At 37.5% G+C, this 17,587-nt stretch overlaps 2 protein-coding genes and 1 long non-coding RNA gene across 3 annotated transcripts; 1 reads left to right on the top strand and 2 right to left on the bottom strand.

The window, feature by feature from the left end:
• Nucleotides 1-1,987: 1,987 nt before the first annotated feature.
• LOC118436862 (lysosomal aspartic protease-like) lies at nucleotides 1,988-4,900 on the bottom strand. The gene is made up of 3 exons (XM_035855498.1): nucleotides 4,437-4,900; nucleotides 3,405-3,630; nucleotides 1,988-3,064 (listed from the first exon to the last, which is right to left on the bottom strand). The coding sequence occupies exons 1-3, from the start codon at nucleotides 4,744-4,746 to the stop codon at nucleotides 2,422-2,424; spliced, it is 1,179 nt and encodes a 392-aa protein (XP_035711391.1). The 5' UTR covers nucleotides 4,747-4,900; the 3' UTR covers nucleotides 1,988-2,421.
• Nucleotides 4,901-6,328: 1,428 nt separating this feature from the next.
• On the top strand, nucleotides 6,329-8,239 carry LOC118436748. Its single transcript, XM_035855335.1, has 6 exons — nucleotides 6,329-6,465; nucleotides 6,541-6,645; nucleotides 6,741-6,834; nucleotides 6,962-7,073; nucleotides 7,383-7,670; nucleotides 7,967-8,239. Exons 1-6 carry the CDS (start codon nucleotides 6,417-6,419, stop codon nucleotides 8,162-8,164), a joined length of 846 nt encoding a protein of 281 aa, XP_035711228.1. The 5' UTR covers nucleotides 6,329-6,416; the 3' UTR covers nucleotides 8,165-8,239.
• Nucleotides 8,240-8,622: 383 nt separating this feature from the next.
• On the bottom strand, nucleotides 8,623-9,746 carry LOC118436779. The gene is made up of 3 exons (XR_004835699.1): nucleotides 9,544-9,746; nucleotides 9,341-9,411; nucleotides 8,623-8,995 (listed from the first exon to the last, which is right to left on the bottom strand). It is a non-coding gene; the product is annotated as an uncharacterized LOC118436779 (long non-coding RNA).
• Between the last annotated feature and the right edge of the window lie 7,841 nt (nucleotides 9,747-17,587).

The following is a 17,587-nucleotide window of genomic DNA, read 5'->3' on the forward strand; positions in this document are numbered from 1 at the left end:
GCATTAATATTTCCCCTTTTGGTGAAAAAATATTCAAATTTCTTTACGTAATTATGCTTTCGTACACATTGTCTATATCAAGCCACCTATACTTTTCGTCCACGCCACTACCTAAAAAGATTCAAGGATTCGTATTCTGTGTAATGTACTCTCTAATAATTGGATCTTCTTGGAACTGGAACGTTTTAGACAAGGCTCAAATACAAATGATCAATACTTGTCTGGATTTCGAGGTCAAAATATTGCAAGGTGTGTAGTTCTTTTAAAATTCTTGGTAAAATTTTTAAAAGTCCTTTTTAAAAGTTAGCCATTTTCGTAAGGCTACTTTACAAAGAAATTAACTTCCATATATAAATATTTTATTTTTCCATAGGCGAAGAAAAACTGAAAACTTCTGTGCAAACTAAGGGAATGTTCGTCTTCTTCCACATATTGAAACACAACTACTACCTGATTCCTTTAGCAGTTCTTGGCTTGATATTAATTGATCCTTGCACGCCCCCGTTCCTCTTGTCTATGTCGACGAATTGCTCAGCAATACGATGGAATGGGTGGGTGATACTGATCCCACTTATAGAAACGTACATCTGTGCTTGTTTCTTCTATATTGGAATAGTTGCAATCGTATACAATCTTTTCGCCGGAATTAGCTCGCTGATGAGCTACTTTCAGCTACTGGAGAGGTAAAATTGATGTGAACATTAAACAGTTGTTATCCAAATAATTTTTAATGAACTTACATTTAGAATTTACCTCATGTTGAAGATTTTAAAAACCTTGTTCATTTTTTATCCTCAGAAAAATATTGACGGCAACTTCCTTAACAGGGTGCGAATCCTGTATCTCAAAATACCGCATGATCCAACTAGTTGAGAAGATAATGAACGCATTTTCCATGGAACAGGTCGTGCCTTCCATAGTTTGTGGGATACCACTATTGCAAATAGTCCTGCAATATGTAATCATCACGATGCACGGGGAAATTGCGATGCCTGTTTTTCTCATGTTTCCCGCGACTCTGTTCAACGCTGTAGTTAATAATATGCTCATCTTCACACTGGCGTCGTGGGTTTATAATTCCTCTGTCAAAGTTCTGAGGAAGCTGGACATGACGATTTTGCAGTACACGCGAAAATCCGTGATACGTAAGCAGTGGAAATCATGTGGAAGGCTTAAGATTAAATTTGGGTCTAACTTTATCGACGGTGGGACACCGCTGGTGATTCAGAATTTTTGCTTGAATCAAACCATGTCGCTAATTCTGATCAAGGAGGGATAGGCAAATATTTGGCATGCAGTCCTAATTAAAGTACAGTGGATATGATTGACAAAATCGAAAAATAATTACCGTAAAAACTGAAATAGTAGCATCGCGTCGCAAAGAAAGCCTCAGTTTAGTATTAAATCTGCATGCATATGTAAATCCTACGATGTGCAATAAAATAAATTCATTATGTATTATTCGTAGACACACATATGTATGCATTTAAATATCTACATATACCGTCCTTATTTTAGTTTCACTGGTACCGATCTATGTACAACCTAGCAAAAATTGGGTAAAAATCGAACACATTTGCATTTTCTGGTGATTTTGCTGAAATGGGAAATAAAACCAGTCGGTAGTGGTTTTCGATGTAAAACCCCGCCACCTACACGCATTTACATGGGATGAATACGCTTTACCTAATTACGTGGGTATGTGTATGCACATAATGTATATACATACACTAGCATTTTGAATGCCTAATTCAGAATTCTTTCATAATAAAAATCTGAAAACTTAATGAGAGTAATAATGTGAAAAAATTTAAATTGATCTGCGTACAAAGCTTTTTACAATTACATAAATCATTTGCCGGCATATTTATTTAGTCATCAGTGAATAATTTTTTTTATTAACAATAATCAAGTGCAGACCACATGTGCAAAGTAAAAATTTTAGGGATAGGTGGTTTCTTAATAATTAGAAGCAGGAAACTACAGATTGGATTAAATTGAGGCATAAATTGTTTTCTAAAAAATCATTTACATACATGAGTTCTCTACGATCTAGAGTTCTTTAAATTTCTGATAGTTATTTCAACTAAATAAATATTCAATACATGCTTACTCTAATTAATGGAGAGATTGCGCAGGAAAACATTTCTATGATCGTGATAGCAGATAATTTTTAATGTATAGGTACATAGATAGATAATCTATAGTATATTTACGGAATTATCCAAAATTTCAAAATATTATCCACTCTTACCCAAACTTTCTAATACATAACAACTTATTTTCTATAAATTACTTATTATTTATATTTATGTACCTCATAAAGGAACCGTGCATAAAGGGCATAATTTTTCCGTATGTCGACACTTGACACATGTCAGAATTCATTTTAAAAGAATATATATATATACCCCAAATCTGTTAATACGAGCTTTTCAAATAATTGAACCCCACCCGATTATTAGTCAGGTCAAATTTTGTATACACCGTTCCCATAAAAACGTCCCCAATAATCCAAAAATCTTCACTGTCATCGCCCAGAAACCCGAACGCGCACCACGTGGGATCCCCGATTTCCAAGGTGTACTGCGTTCCCGACATTGAGTAGCTCCTCCCGCCAAATGCAATCGAAATGGAGGGAAGTGCCAATCTTGCGGTACATTTTACCAGGTAAATCCCATACGAACTATTAAATACTGCGCCAACTTTTCCCGCCAGGCTGGACACGACACTTGTCGAACCGATGTTAAGGGTTGTTCCGGAATCGATAATGGCGGGGCAACCGGATGTACAATATGACCCCGTGACCCCGTTGTTGCCCTTGACCGTAATCGTACCCATGACTACTTTCCAGTACCCTTGGTCCGTTACGGGGACGTAGACGAAGGGGTCGGCGGTGTGGTAGGTGGCGTCCGTCCCACCGATTATGAGTTCCCCGCCGGCGGTGGAGCCGGCGTCGCGCGCGAGGTAAAATGAGAATTCGCCAGAGTCGATGGCACCCTGCGAGATCATGTTGTCGATCACGGTAGCGATGCCGGTGGTGGGTGTGGTAATAGAGGCATACCTGTTCAAGAAATATTTCATAATTCAATCAATTTAAAAATTGGAATAATTATTCATTTGGTATTTATATTGTATTCATTTAGTCTCAAATCCCCTCTATTGGATGGACTTCTCAATATTCCCCATGTAGTAAGCATAGGACGAAAAATGAAAGTGAATAAAATTATGCATTCACTTATGAATATTAAATGAATAAAAATTTTGTTGATATTAATTCATTGACAAATTTTGAACTTATTTACTCATAATCATGAATGTATGAAATAATGAATGAATGATTTACTCAATCTGTATTGAATGAATGAATGTGAACAGGTACATAAATAAGAATGGCGACATACCCCATCCCTAGGATGCCGACGACGGTGTCGTTCGAAAAGAAGGAGGTGCTTCCAGGCGACCAGATTTCGGTGGTGGCTATCGCAAAGACTTGACCCGTGATGGCAACCCCGCCGAGAGAAACGGACTCCTCTGCAAGGGTCCCGTTGACTTGGGATCCATCGCCGTATCCGATGTGGAATGCCGTCCCGTTCGCGACGTAGGTCGAGGAGGCTGTGGAATCGTACCCTAATTGGTAAAATGGTGGAAAAAATGAGACGTTATTAGGGGAAGATTTACAAGACAAATATTTGGTGGTAAATTATGTCCTTAATCTGAAACTGATTTTACACACTTTTTTATCTACTCTACACTCTCAATAAGTTTTTGACAAAATTCTTACCGGCGGAGATACTATACAACTCTACCGCGTGGTAACACTATAGTAACAAATTGTCTTCTGAGGGTAGGAAATTGCCTCCGGTATCGGTGATACTTTTATTACCTGCGCGTTGACATTGGGGGATGAGCAGGATTTAGCGTCTGTATATATGCTACCCTTCGGTGATAGATTATTACCCGAGCGGTAGAGTTCCATAGTACCTCCGCCGGTAGCAATATAGTCAAAAAATTATTGAGAGTGTTGAAAATGTTAAGAAAAATGCCCAGATTAGAACTTCGTGTTAAAACATGCGCATGTTTTACTACCACGTGGCACAAAATGGCCTCCTTGTTATTAAACTCGTAGAAATCCAGTATTAAAATATTACTAAGCAGTTGCACAAAATACTAATATATTTATATGACTATCAACGTGGTATCGATAAATAATACAGTGTAATGATAGTTCGCTTGGTATTAAAGTTTTACCGCATCGGTTATAAATTTTTAAGGACAGCTAGAATTTGTGCCTTTGTACGAAACGGTATCGACTTTAATACCGAGATGCTTGACTATCCCAGAATTCTAACTGTGTTCGTTTCTTTATTACTACGTGATAAAATATAATACCTCATTAGTATTAGTACAGTAATAATTAAAATATGTATACTTACCCAAACCGGTATTAGCGCAGGCGACCCGAGGAGACGGCGCGGATCCCGTGCAACTTTCCGCGGCCACCCATAAATTTGAAGAACCCGTGTCAAACACGACTTGGAAAGTTTTCTGCGGTGTGCCGATCTCAACGGGGCCGAAATACTGAGTGTTTTGAGCATTGAACAGGCCCACGCTACCAATGGCCTTATCTCCCGGAGGCCTCGGTCGCCATGTGAGCGGGATTCGGATAAGTTTTTTTCTTTCCGGGGCCGGTGTCGAGGTCACAATTGTGGACAAAAGTAGAAAGAAGAAAACGAATTTGTACATATTTTAGGTTTTTGAAAGTTTAAGAAATGTGTAGAAATTTTGTACGATTTCACGTTTTATCTTGAGAAGAAAAATCGTAGTGACATGTGTAAAGTGGAAAGCAGACAAGGGTCAAGGTTTCATCGGCAGGCGAGACGAAGGTGGATTCGTAGGTGTTATTTGTGTCACAAAGGAAGCATTGTATTTATTTGTGTTTTAACGGTCAAAAGGCTGGATTTCATTTTGGAATCGGGACAAAAATAGGGTTGGTTTTTCCCACAATTTTTTTTTCATCAAAGGTGTGGAAAATTGTATGTGTAAGTATCCCATTTAGCCATACATACATACATGTACCCAGGGTATGTACATATGTAAATACATAGGTTTTATTGTAAGATTGTATTGTAAATTCAATTTGCAATTGATGACGGAAAAATATTGTTATATACCATGTAATGTATTTAAAACTTTTTTAATTTTTCACAAGCCGAGCATTCCCATTTTTACCATCACATTATATCCCACGCGAAACCTCGGACGAGAGCACTTATCGTAATTCTGTTCTGTGAGGGGTCTTCTATTTTGAGTGTGCATACATAAGTTGCCTGAATTTCTTGCAGGTGTTCACCCCTGATTGGAGAATCCTTTGTACATAATGTTTTAAAGTCTTTGTTTGTCCTTAAATCAAAGGGGTAAATGGTTAAAAAGCTAGCGAAATAAATAAATTCGGTTACTTACTACCTGCTAAAAAAGACCTATTAAATAAAACCAGAATGATTTTCGGCATTGTAAAACCATGCGAACAATGAATTGTGATAAAAGGGTTATTTTTCATGGAGTTAGATATCTACATACATAGATACACACACAATTTCCTGCACCACATTACTTTACAGTGGCGAGACGTTTTTATGTATTTTATGCCACAAGCTATATATTTTCGTAAATATGTAACACGGCCCACACTTTTCTCAACTCTCGGCGCCTTAGTTTATAACTGGTTAGGACAAACCTCCTAATACGTATCATGTATCTTGAAGAAAATAAAATTTTTTGTTCAGGGTAACATCATTTGGACAAGTCTCACTATGCCCATGTTCATTCATACTCTCCATTCGCACACTGTTGTACTTTTAAAGATATTGAGAATTCGTAGAAACTACGGCACTGCCAGTCTCAAACTAACCCGTTATCATTATTCGAAGGAATTTGGGGCTGACTGGGAATTCAAAATTTCTGAAAAAGTTCAAACCTGCGTAGAGTTAGAGTACTTTGGTTTCTGACCATACATACCTTAAAAGGTATGTATGGTCAAAGACTTTTAAAATTAAAAGTGGTTAAAGGAAGACATTCCTAATTTGCTAAATTCCTGACCTGATCACTAATCCCAAGTTTTTAATAGTTTTGAGACTGATTTGTGTATACTCCTGAAGTCGCCACAAAATCCGTAGGGGGTTATGCACCTTCCTAGAAACATTAAGTGCTTCAAAATAAAGCTTTGTACTTAGCTATGGATGAATTTATTAATAGCGAAAAGGGCTTTGCTCTTTCAAAGAAATATGTAGGATACTTTTTCTATTGAATTTATGCCCACTCGGTTTAAATAGTTACATCTACAAACATACACACATTTTCTATAATATCTGCTGCCAAAAATTCCGAAATTTATCATCAGAAATTATTCGATAAGTATGTTTCTGCGCTCCTTAACTATTCCCGTCTTGCTGCGGGTACTAATTGGTAAGCTAGATAATGTCCTAAAATTTGAAATTTGCACAAGTATTAAAAGTGCAATATGCAATTTTCCTAAATCAGTTACTACCACGTGGGAGGCAACTTCCGCTATCCATAGCGTTACTCGGTACGCGGGAGGGATTCAAATAAGTCAGGCTGATATACATGACAATAGCTACGCTTCACGTATGTAAATGCATAATTATTTAATACTTATCAATCTAAATTTAATAAGGTATTTGCAATTATTACAATTCTTTTTTTTTACTTTTCTTTAAAAGAATCTCTCGTAGTTTTTGAAAACGGGATTGGTTACGGTGTCGGGGTGCTGAATTCGGAGTGTAGTTTTCTAGCGAGGATATCGTCCAGTGGGAGGTAAGGATAGTACTGTTTAATAATCGGGATAAATAATATCTCGAATTATAATCCCGGGTTTAAATACAGTACGCTCATTATTTATAATTCCTTCTTATTTATAATTCCTTATAATGTTTCTTGACAGGCCACGAATTGGGGATCCGGTTTACCTGCAAGTTAATTCCACCGATGTGTTCACTATTTCTACCGTGACGAATCTAACCAGCACGGATGACCCTGCGTACAAATTCGTCGAAGTATGTATGCATGCGTCTCAAGCTAAACAATTTATCGTTGTAAACGCATTTTTGGCAAAACTATGTATACTGTTAAAAGCATATTATTTCCACTATTTTTTAAAACAGTTTGCTTGAGTTTTGCCGTATTGAGGGGCCGTTCTTAAATTATGTAACGCAAAAATCGCGATTTTCTACACCTCCACCCCTCCTGCACTTGCGTTATGACCGGCCCTTAAATAGTTGACACATTAAACATTACGAGATGCATTTATCAAATTATTTTGAAGGAATTACCGGTAAAATGTTTAACACGTGATTATATTACAGTTCACGCACGGCGGGCTACCGGACGGTTCACACCCGAGCTATTTGCCGGGAATGCTGGCACCACCGCCATCTGAAGGGACATCATGTAACTTGGTCGGATTAGGGGACAGTTTCCAGCCTGAACGACTCCCCTCCAATGTTATTTCCAGGACGGCCTGTATAGCTGCGTGGGCGGCCTATCCGGTCGTTCAAAACGAGCTAAGTGCAAATCCGAGCCGATATTTTTGTCTGTATCCCACATCCGATCCGGCCTTTACTCCGGCAACGTTCACCTTTCGGTTCGGACAGGTAAATACATTAATGTAGTTTTTATATATAATTTTGCCAAATTTGTTACCGCGCAGGAAAAATTATAATTTTAATGTGCTTCGTATTGGTAAGCGGGTAATATCCGATCCGACCGGATTATCCGACTGCTTACGAAATATTACATGGATCTGAACCGACACACCGGATATTGTCCGATCGGATTTTCTAAGCCTACCTTTTCCACAAAAAATAATATTGCACTATGAAAATACTTTCATTTCGCGGCAAAATTAAAATCCTACATATTTCAACTGTTTTTTGCTTTTTTCCCGCAGCTGGATCTACCTGGTGCGGCTTTTTGCAAAAATTGGTCCGGTCTCCCTATCCATCTTCAAATCCCGGGATTATCACGATGCACCTGGTTGGGAATTGCGCTCGGGACTAAACCCATTTTTGCCGGGTATATTAAATATTTCATAGAAGGAACCGGCGTCCCTCCAGTCGTCGTGGAGTACATTCGTGTCGCACTATAAAATTATGTAAAATTCGAATTAATTATTGTTTCATCATCTGCATAAATATGTATTTGATAGGGAAATAAATGAAATTATGAGTGGAAAAATGTTATGCATAATTCTCCTAGTAAATAATTAATTATTTCGACATTTTATTTCCTATCACGTTTCCACATGCTAAAATTTTTAGTCGACATTTTTTTAACTGCAAAGTATTTAATTCTGCAGTTAACAAAACGTCGGCATTGTTAAGAGTGAAAGTTATTTATGAGAGTTGGCTTATGAAATATCCAATAAACCGTCTAATAAACCGCCCATGGATTTACCATAGTTTACATAATACACTACATATAGGTAGAATTCGAACTACATTTGCTTTTCAAAAGGGTGAAATTACTTTTTAGTGTGTATTAATTGGTAGGCCAAAAAACTAGTGTAGTATGTAAATCACATACATACTAATCTATTACTTCTGTAGTTTTTGTAATTACGTATTTATTTATGAATCACACAAATTAGCAACATGTGCACATCATTTCACATATTTATTCAAGCGATACATACGTAAAAAATTTTAATAATAATAACATGTGCAAAGCAAATAACAATGTGCATATTCCCCCCCCCCCTGAGAAATAATGTGTCCTCTTTAATATCCACCACAATCGCCCTCACCAGTTGTGCAACATTCCTTCGATGTGCAATCTCCCGGGCAGTTTTCTCCCGGGCTGCATTCAACCTCGTACCCCCCGCAGACCCAGGACCCCTTGTACACGCAGTGGCACTTATGTCCGGCTTCCGGTGCGACAGAAATGATGCATCCCTTCGGCCGGTAGTCGCAGTCACAGGCTGCATAATAATTAAACAAGGATACCAATTATTACGAGATTTTATTATGTACACTCTTGCAAATAGGTATAGTCAGGCAGAAACTGAATTATTGGTAGTAATTTTGCCCCCACTTATACCGGTTTCCGTAAGAATTATTTATGTACGTATATATAGCTACCGATTTGGTAAAACTTTAATACTGCGCTGTTTATTGATATAAGATATCAATTATCATTGATAAGTTGTCAATACCAATTTGGTAGAATCAAACAGGAATAAGGTTTGTCCTTATTTTAATATTGGATTTTTAAGAGTGTACGTTACAGACATTTTTGCATAGAAAAAATTTTGCGAATTTCTTACCAAGTGCGGAGACCAAAGTTAACGCCAAGAAGATTGCGGTGATTGTGAACTTCATATTTTCTTCGGGAAAACTGTTGGGTTAAAATTAATATTTTTAGTTTTGAGATATGCATGTATATTTCTGATCGGAATTTGGTTTGGACTAATTTCAGTAGCAAGTCTGTTATGGATGAATTATTATATTATTATTTTACGGTAATTACCCAGAGATTTGTCTTATTTAAAAAATTTCTGAGGTGTGAAATGATTGAATTTTTTGGTTTGAAATTTTCTCGCGTGGAGTAAATGAGATTAGTTTGAACGTTGAAATAGCTCTGCTGCTTTGGTTAAGCTTGTGGGCACTATTTATATGGCATTTTGGCCGGTGATGTATGTATGTACACAGGTTAAGATAAATAAAACCATGGGTTACGATTTCACATTTACAGTAGGGAAAACTGTGAAATGTCGCAAGTGTGAGGTGAAATGTGGGACAGGAAAGGTCAAGGTTTTATTGCAAGCCAGCAAAGTTCCTTATGGAGGTGAGCTGGATCGCCATTATTTGAGATCCCATCCAATTCACCCAGAAGAAACTTAGATCCGACCCACCCAAAAAATTCAGATTCGATCCATTTAAATCCGGTTCACCCTTAAAAAAGTTGTGATCCCATCCAATAAATACCGGTTGACCAAAAAATTCATAAGCGATCCGTCCAAATCAGATTCACCCAATAAATTCAGATTCGATCCAATCAAAATCCAATTCACCCTTTACTTTCCAGATCCTTCAATTTCGGATTCACAAAAAAAACTCAAATCCGGTCCTATTGAATCGGATCGGGATGGATTATTAAAAATGGATATCCAGCTCAACTCTATCCTACCCTCTATTATACATTCAGCCTGCCTGTCCGCACCACCACCACCGCTTGAGGTCCCTTTTCTATTATAAGTAAGACGAGCTACACCCCTTCCCGGCGCTTTGCGCCTCGCTATGATTGCGTACTAAAAAGTAGATTGTTTTCATAACATAATACATGAGGTACTGAATCCGTTTGCCCCCAAAACTCCTTCTACCCCGAATACCCCGACTACCCCAACTACTCGCAAAACCCAGGTAAAACCCTTGGGTATGGGCTTTCAGTACTAAAACCCCGCGTTTCTCGTTATCCTGAATTTCAGTACGGAAAGCAATACATGTAAATATATATGTACATATGTACTTAAGGGAGCATATATGCTGTATATATACAAGACGTTATACTGTTCATGTAACACAATGCCCCTCACCCCCACAAAAAGTAGATCCTTTCACCAAAATCTACGGGAAACTTGAATTCCTCTTTCTTCCACGCTACTCTCCAGACTGAACGGCTCTCCACTCGCTTATCAATTGAGTTATAGTCCACTAACTTATCGACTGAGTTATAGTCCACCAGCGTATCTACCAAGTTATAGTCCTCCAGCTTATCAGGTGCCAAGTTACGACCCACAGCCTGTCAGCTTATCAAAAGGTTACACACTCTCCTCTCCAATATATTATTTACGTGCAAATACTCACTGAATTTATTTGTCTTTTTAGATAATACGTTACGAGACCAGCTATCTCCACCAGCGTATCTACCAAGTTATAGTCCACCAGCTTATCAGGTGCCAAGTTACGACCCAGCCAGCTTATCGACCTAGCTATTTTCCACCAGGGTTAGTCACCACCATGTTCTACAAACCTTCTCAACCAATTTATTTTTGGTGTATGTTTGTGTTACAGTTGCTGAGTTTAGGAGGCAATTCATCAAAAATGATTACGATAAACATTGATGAATCGGGTAGGGGAAGGGGCGCAGGACGTCGGCGACAGGGCCAAGGATCCCGTCAACCGCAAATGCGCCAAGGTGAAGGGGACCAGGCTCAACGTGGACGGGGTTTTAGCGGTGGGCGTGGGTTTGACGGTGGGCGTGGTTTTGGGGGTGCGAGTGGATTTGGCGGTGGGCGCGGATTTGACGGTGGGCGTGGATTTCGTGGTTGGCGTGGATTTCGCGGTGGGCGTGGATTTCGCGCAAGACGAGCTGCCCCACGGCCGGTCGACCCTATCCTTGCACGCGCCTTGAAGAGCTGGAGCGAGGAGCTCCTCCAAGGATTGAAGGCCAGCAGCAGGCCCCACCACCTCCCCCCGAATCTCAACAGCAACAACAACAGAATTCACGTAGCCCTGTTGAACTGAACCAGGAGCAAGAGGATCAGCTCCTCATGGATATGTAGTTTTGTTTTTTGGGTTTATTTTTATGAAATAAAGATCTCTGATTAATTATAATAATTTGTTTATTGCACCATAGCCAAAAGCCTTTGCACATAATAAATGAGTACACAACATTGACGATCGTAAAATTATAAAAAATAGGCTAAATTATAGGTCGGAACACATGAAAATATTTCACGACAACACTTATATAACCTAAACAAATGCAATGCTAATAAATTTTAATTGTTCATTATTTGGCCTTTGTTGTTGCGTTTTCGTGTCACTCGTACGATAGAGGGCGTGATGTTGTGTTCTTTTTTATCCGCCTTCTTCCTTACTGCATCTTTCCTAGATTCTGGGCATCTGTATGTATGATTCGCTCTAAGTGATATCCCACTGGTGTCCAAACGAAGAAATCACACCACTTTCGGTTTGTGACGTATATTTGCATTACAATCTGATAATAATACGCATTAGACCGTTTTAACCGAAGTTCGCCGTCACGAATTTCAAGACAACTAGTTTTTGGTGAAAATGTCGGCCAGTCTTTTGGATCTTTATCTTTGATAGACGGTGGGCATTTAACTTCCAATAGACCGTCATCGTTCAGTAGTCCGTCAGGCGATGAAGCAAAAATGTCATTTTCTAGAGAAACGAAAAGTCCACACCTTTTAACGGACCCTAGATCCAACCCTTTCGCTTTTTCGTAATCCTTAATGGCATTTGCTTCATTATTTTTTCCATATTCCATGAACGGTATTAATTTTTGAAACACTCGTCTGCCAAAGTGTTTATTTAATGCACCGGTATTATCAGTTTTCCTACCAAGTTTGCTAATTAAATGAGCGCTAGAAGCCGTTATTCGCTTACTTCTCTCGAATTCCCAAGTGGAGCTATCCGATTGGCGTCTAGTCTGCTGTTCGAGCTCTTGCTGCTGAGGTAAAGAAACTTGTAGTGACTGTTTTAACAATGTTACTGCCTCAGCTAATACATCCTCCGTCACATCCGGCTTGCAAGGATTAGAACCGTAATTTTTATCACCCCTCCCACTACTGGGAACCGGAAAAACAATTCTTCTTGCAGCTTTAGGCTTTTTAGATCGGCATCGTTCTCTCAATGAAGCAGCATATCTTTTTCTAAATGGACTGGAGGGAGGTTTATTGAAAAGTGTTGTAAAAATTTTGGTGGGCCAGTATGCGCAATTGTTATAGGAAAACACGGCTGCTAGTATCCTGTGTCGGTAGAGTCCTTTTTGGCCTAAATTTTTTCGTTTTCCCTCCATAAATTTGTTAGCAATAGACATAAAGTTCTCTGACGCATTGCTTGTTTGGTTCTCCATCAAACTGTAGCTCTCGTTTGCTATTTTCCTAAGAGCTGACTGCAAAGGCTCCCAAAAATTGCAGGTCATCATTTTTGCAACGCTATCTGGCTCAGCCCTTTTAGAAGGGTCACTAGTATCGCAGAAGTATGATTTGCATCTGCCATGACGTCCGAAAATGTGGAATGGAATATTTAAGATGTCGTGCTGTAGGTGTTTCCAGGAATCATTTGTTTTATTTTCACTGTAATGTTTTACTGCTATTTTAATGGCTACTGGGATGCGAGGCAAGTGTTTATTCAAACTTCGTCTTTCCTCTATAGAAATGCTTTTAGAGTTTTTTCCTGTTATCCTGTTCATTGCCAACGTCATGCATTTCTTTGTTAAATTTTTATATAAATGATTTTTGCATTCAATTTTTTTTACTTTAATTTCGGGGTATATATTTTCAACACATGCATGTACAGAAGAATCTCCATCACCAATAAAACTTGTATAAACTAGTCCATGTTGGCGGCTCTGTGAAAACCCAGTTTTTAAAATATCGCATTCCATCGATGTAGCCGACCTGACCAATTTTTAGGACAATCGTGATCCACATTTGCGTTTTGTCCTTTATCGCATACAATACAGGTGCTGCATCGAGTGTCGGCAAATAATATTTTCTTTGTTCGCATCCCTATTATTGCAGCAACACCACAGTTAGCAGAGTATGAGTGACCATAGCTTCTTTTGGACCAACCTCCGTCAACACATACTGTTAGTGCAGCGTATTGAACGCCTTGGACTACAACGAAACTGTTTGCTTCAGCAAACAGTTTCGTTGTAGTTCTCTATAGCCAGTTCTTTCTCTCTAGCCAAGTTCTCATTCATCTCCTGTACGAAAGCATCCTCCATTAGGGATTTGCAATTTACTTCGGCTTTTTTAAATGTTCTATAGTCTGGAACTGGGAGATCCATTGTTGTTAATAATGACGTCGCTGCCGCAAACCCAGCAGGGGAACACTCACATCCCCATGCAAAGCTGTCGTTAATCGGAAGTGTATTGCAATCTGAATCGCTAGAAATTACTGTAACCCATCCACAGGCACATTTAAAAACAAGCTCTGTGGATAATCCTTTACGTCTTTCCTGGTCTAACGAAATTTCTGCGATAGGACAGGTTGAAGGGTGAACTGAAATATCAGTAATTCCATTGATTAGGCTTTTGAAAGACAAAATTCTCCTCCCAGAAGCATTTTTTACAAATATTCCTTTTAAATAATCTGGTGAAGGATAGTTTAAAACCGTCCCCACAGGCTCAGTAGTACTTTTTTTAGTTGTCCCTTGTAGTTCAACTGTCCCTTGTAATTCAGTTGTCCCTTGTAGTTCAACTGTCCCTTGTAGTTCAGTTGTCCCTTGTAGTTCAACTGTCTATTGTAGTTCAGTTGTCCCTTGTAGTTCAACTGTCCCTTGTAGTTCAGTTGTCTCTTGTAGTTCAACTGTCCCTTGTATTTCAGTTGTCCCTTGTAGTTCAGTTGTCCCATGTAGTTCAACTGTCCCTTCTGTCCCTCGTTGTTCAATAGTCGCAAGTTTTTTAAGGACATTTGCAATATTACTCGCTCTGCTTTTCTTGAATGTAGACAATGCAGGCATTTCTATACAAACTATACGATAAGAACTAATACGGAGATGTAAACTATAACTAACGGTACAAAACTACGACTAACGATACAAAACTATGACTAACGATACAACACTATGACTAAACATACAACACTATGACTAACGCTACATGAACTATAAATAACTAATTCTAATGCCCTTGGATGTCTTCAAGACTATAACTTGACTATAACTCAGTTGATAAGCTGTTGGAGAATAACTCGGTAGATACGCTGGTGGAGATAGCTGGTCTCGTAACGTATTATCTAAAAAGACAAATAAAATTTAGTGAGTATTTGCACGTAAATAATATATTTGAGAGGAGAGGGTGTAACCTTTTGATAAGCTGACAGGTTGTGGGTCGTAACTTGGCTCCTGATAAGCTGGTGGACTATAACTTGGTAGATACGCTGGTGGAGATAGCTGGTCTCGTAACGTATTATCTAAAAAGACAAATAAAATTCAGTGAGTATTTGCACGTAAATAATATATTTGAGAGGAGAGGGTGGAACCTTTTGATAAGCTGACAGCTGTGGGTCGTAACTTGGCTCCTGGTAAGCTGGCTAATTTTATTTGTCTTTTTAGATAATACGTTACGAGACCAGCTATCTCAGCTGGTCTCGTAACGTATTATCTAAAAAGACAAATAAAATTCTTTGAGTATTTGCACGTAAATAATATATTTGAGAGGAGAGGGTGTAACCTTTTGATAAGCTGACCGGCTGTGGGTCGTAACTTGGCACCTGATAAGCTGGTTGAGAATAGCTCGGTTGATAACCGAGTGGTTGGTGGATAGGCAGATGAGTTGGTGAAGATTGGTTTCGTTGTGGTGAAAAGAAAAAAGTCACATTTACCACACTTCGTTGAGTTTCACTTTGCCCCATTTTTGGGAAAAAATTGATGAAAAATGCCTTTAATTGCAATCAACTCATTCATTTTTGAAAATAAATTAATTTTGATTGGTGTTTTGAAAACCTAATTTTCAGCTTAATAAACTAGTCGATTTCAAATTTCAAAATTTTCAAATTTGTCAGAGATATGAAGGTGTACCTATTTCAAATTTGAAAATTTAGAAATTTGAAATCGACTTGTTTATTAAGCTGAAAATTAGGTTTTCAAAACACCAATCAAAATTAAATTATTTTCAAAAATGAATGAGTTGATTGCAATTAAAGCCATTTTTTGTTTTGCATGTATGGTTGTGGGGCAAGGAGAGTCTACTGTTGCCCAGGGGTGTAAGGAATGCCGTCATCCAATTCCCCCTTAATATGTATACTAAATGCATGCATACAATTCTGATTTAAGCTTATTGGAAAATTATATTTTAAGCAATTTAGCAAATTTGATTTTAAATTTTTACCGTAAGTTAAATTTAAGCTTTTTACAATTTTGTTTTCAGATTTTCTGCAATTTTATTTTAATTTTTTTTTTTGCAATTTAATTTTGAAATTTTTTGCAATTTTATTTTGCGGCTTTTGCAATTCAAATTTAAATATCTTTACAATTTTATTTTACAGTTTTTTTGCAATTTTATTTTATACTTTTTTGCTGTTTTATTTTAATTTTATTTTAATTTTATTTTAAGCTTTTCTGAAATTTCAATTTCAGCCTTTTTGCAATTTTATTTCATACTATTTTTGAAATTTTATTTTAAGCTTTTTTACAATTCTTATTTTGCGCTTTTTGCAATTTTAATTTACACTTTTTTCAAAATTTTATTTTCAGCTTTTTTGCAATTTTATGTTATACGTTTCTGTAATTTAATTTTCAGCTGTTTTGCAATTTAGTTTTCAGCTTTTTCGCAAATAAATTTTCAGTTTTTTCGGAATTTTATTTTCAGCTTTTTTCAATTTCTTTTTATACTTTTTTCAAAATTTAATTTTAGGCTTTTTTGAAATTTTAGGTTAAGTTTTTTTGCAATTTTATTTTAAGCTTTATGCAAGCTTATTTTATACTTTTTCACCCTTTATTTTTCAGGTTTTTTGCAATTTTATACTTTTTTGCAATTTAATTTTCAGTTTTGTAAGTAGGGATAGTATTTGTTCAGTAAAATGTGATCATTTTTTAACTAAAAAACTGAACTTTTATAATCCAGTCGCCGAACAGCATAATTAGTACATGTAAAGAAGGGAAGGGTATGTACATATAGGCATACTTGGGAATGGGCATACATATCCTGCGGTGTGAAATGCATTGCCGACTGAGAAGGTGGGGAGGGGAGAGAGAGAGAGCGAGCGAAAGAGAACGTGGCAACGTCGCACCCAGGGTTCGGAAAAACCCAGGGTTTTAATCAAAAATTATTAAACCCATGGGTTTTAATGGGTTTTACTATGTTAATTGGGTTTTATTAGGGTTTTAATGGGTTTTATTGGGTTTTATTGGGTTTAAATGGGTTTTATTGGGTTTTAAGTAATAACTTACAAAAATAATTCGGAATTTGTATCTATTCGGAAATTATTTATGTTTTATAACACTTGAAATCTGTGATGCTAAAGGATGGAGTCAATTGTTGATTTGTTCCGAATTTTCATATACTAGAATAGTAATGAAATAAACTGCTTTAGAATGAATTGAGGTAACGTCTTCTAACGTATAGGAGATGTATTTAACTTTTAGAATGTGGTTTTAAGGTAAAACTCAATTAAAACCCAATAAAACCCATTAAAACCCAAATAAAACCCACTTAACATGGTAAAACCCAGTGGGTTTTATTCATTTACAGCCCATTAAAACCCACTAAAACCCAATAAAACCCAACCCATTAAAACCCAGGTCGGAATACCCTGGTCGCACCCAACTTTGTACGTACCAAACGAATGACAATAGTTAAGAGTGATGGGATAAAAAATGTGGTGAGTTAATGGGCCTTTGTACCTTCAAGGCCCTCGTAATCACGGCATGAGCCCTTGACCCACAGTAGACCCGACATTCCCAACTTTTCAGATTCTTACCACAAACCAGAGATCTTAAATGAGCCTTCACTTTTGCACAAAACAGAAATCTCTTCCCCCGTAAAATTAAAATATTTAGTCAATCAATTAAAATAAATAAAGGCGATGGTAGAAAT

The sequence above is a fragment of the Folsomia candida genome, unplaced genomic scaffold (genome assembly GCF_002217175.1).
Source record: "Folsomia candida strain VU population unplaced genomic scaffold, ASM221717v1 Fcan01_Sc010, whole genome shotgun sequence".
Classification (NCBI taxonomy): domain Eukaryota; kingdom Metazoa; phylum Arthropoda; class Collembola; order Entomobryomorpha; family Isotomidae; genus Folsomia; species Folsomia candida.

Bases quoted from the DNA above. Each gene is read 5' to 3' on its own strand.
- LOC118436862 (XM_035855498.1), bottom strand. From the start codon at position 4,746: ATGTACAAATTCGTTTTCTTCTTTCTACTTTTGTCCACAATTGTGACC. The intron at 3,631-4,436 runs GTAAGTATACAT...TTTACCAATTAG, and splicing joins CTGCGCTAATACCGGTTTGG to GGTACGATTCCACAGCCTCC. The intron at 3,065-3,404 runs GTATGTCGCCAT...TTTCTTGAACAG, and splicing joins GTCGGCATCCTAGGGATGGG to GTATGCCTCTATTACCACAC.
- LOC118436748 (XM_035855335.1), top strand. From the start codon at position 6,417: ATGTTTCTGCGCTCCTTAACTATTCCCGTCTTGCTGCGGGTACTAATT. The intron at 6,466-6,540 runs GTAAGCTAGATA...TTCCTAAATCAG, and splicing joins CTTGCTGCGGGTACTAATTG to TTACTACCACGTGGGAGGCA. The intron at 6,646-6,740 runs GTATGTAAATGC...TTTCTTTAAAAG, and splicing joins TGACAATAGCTACGCTTCAC to AATCTCTCGTAGTTTTTGAA.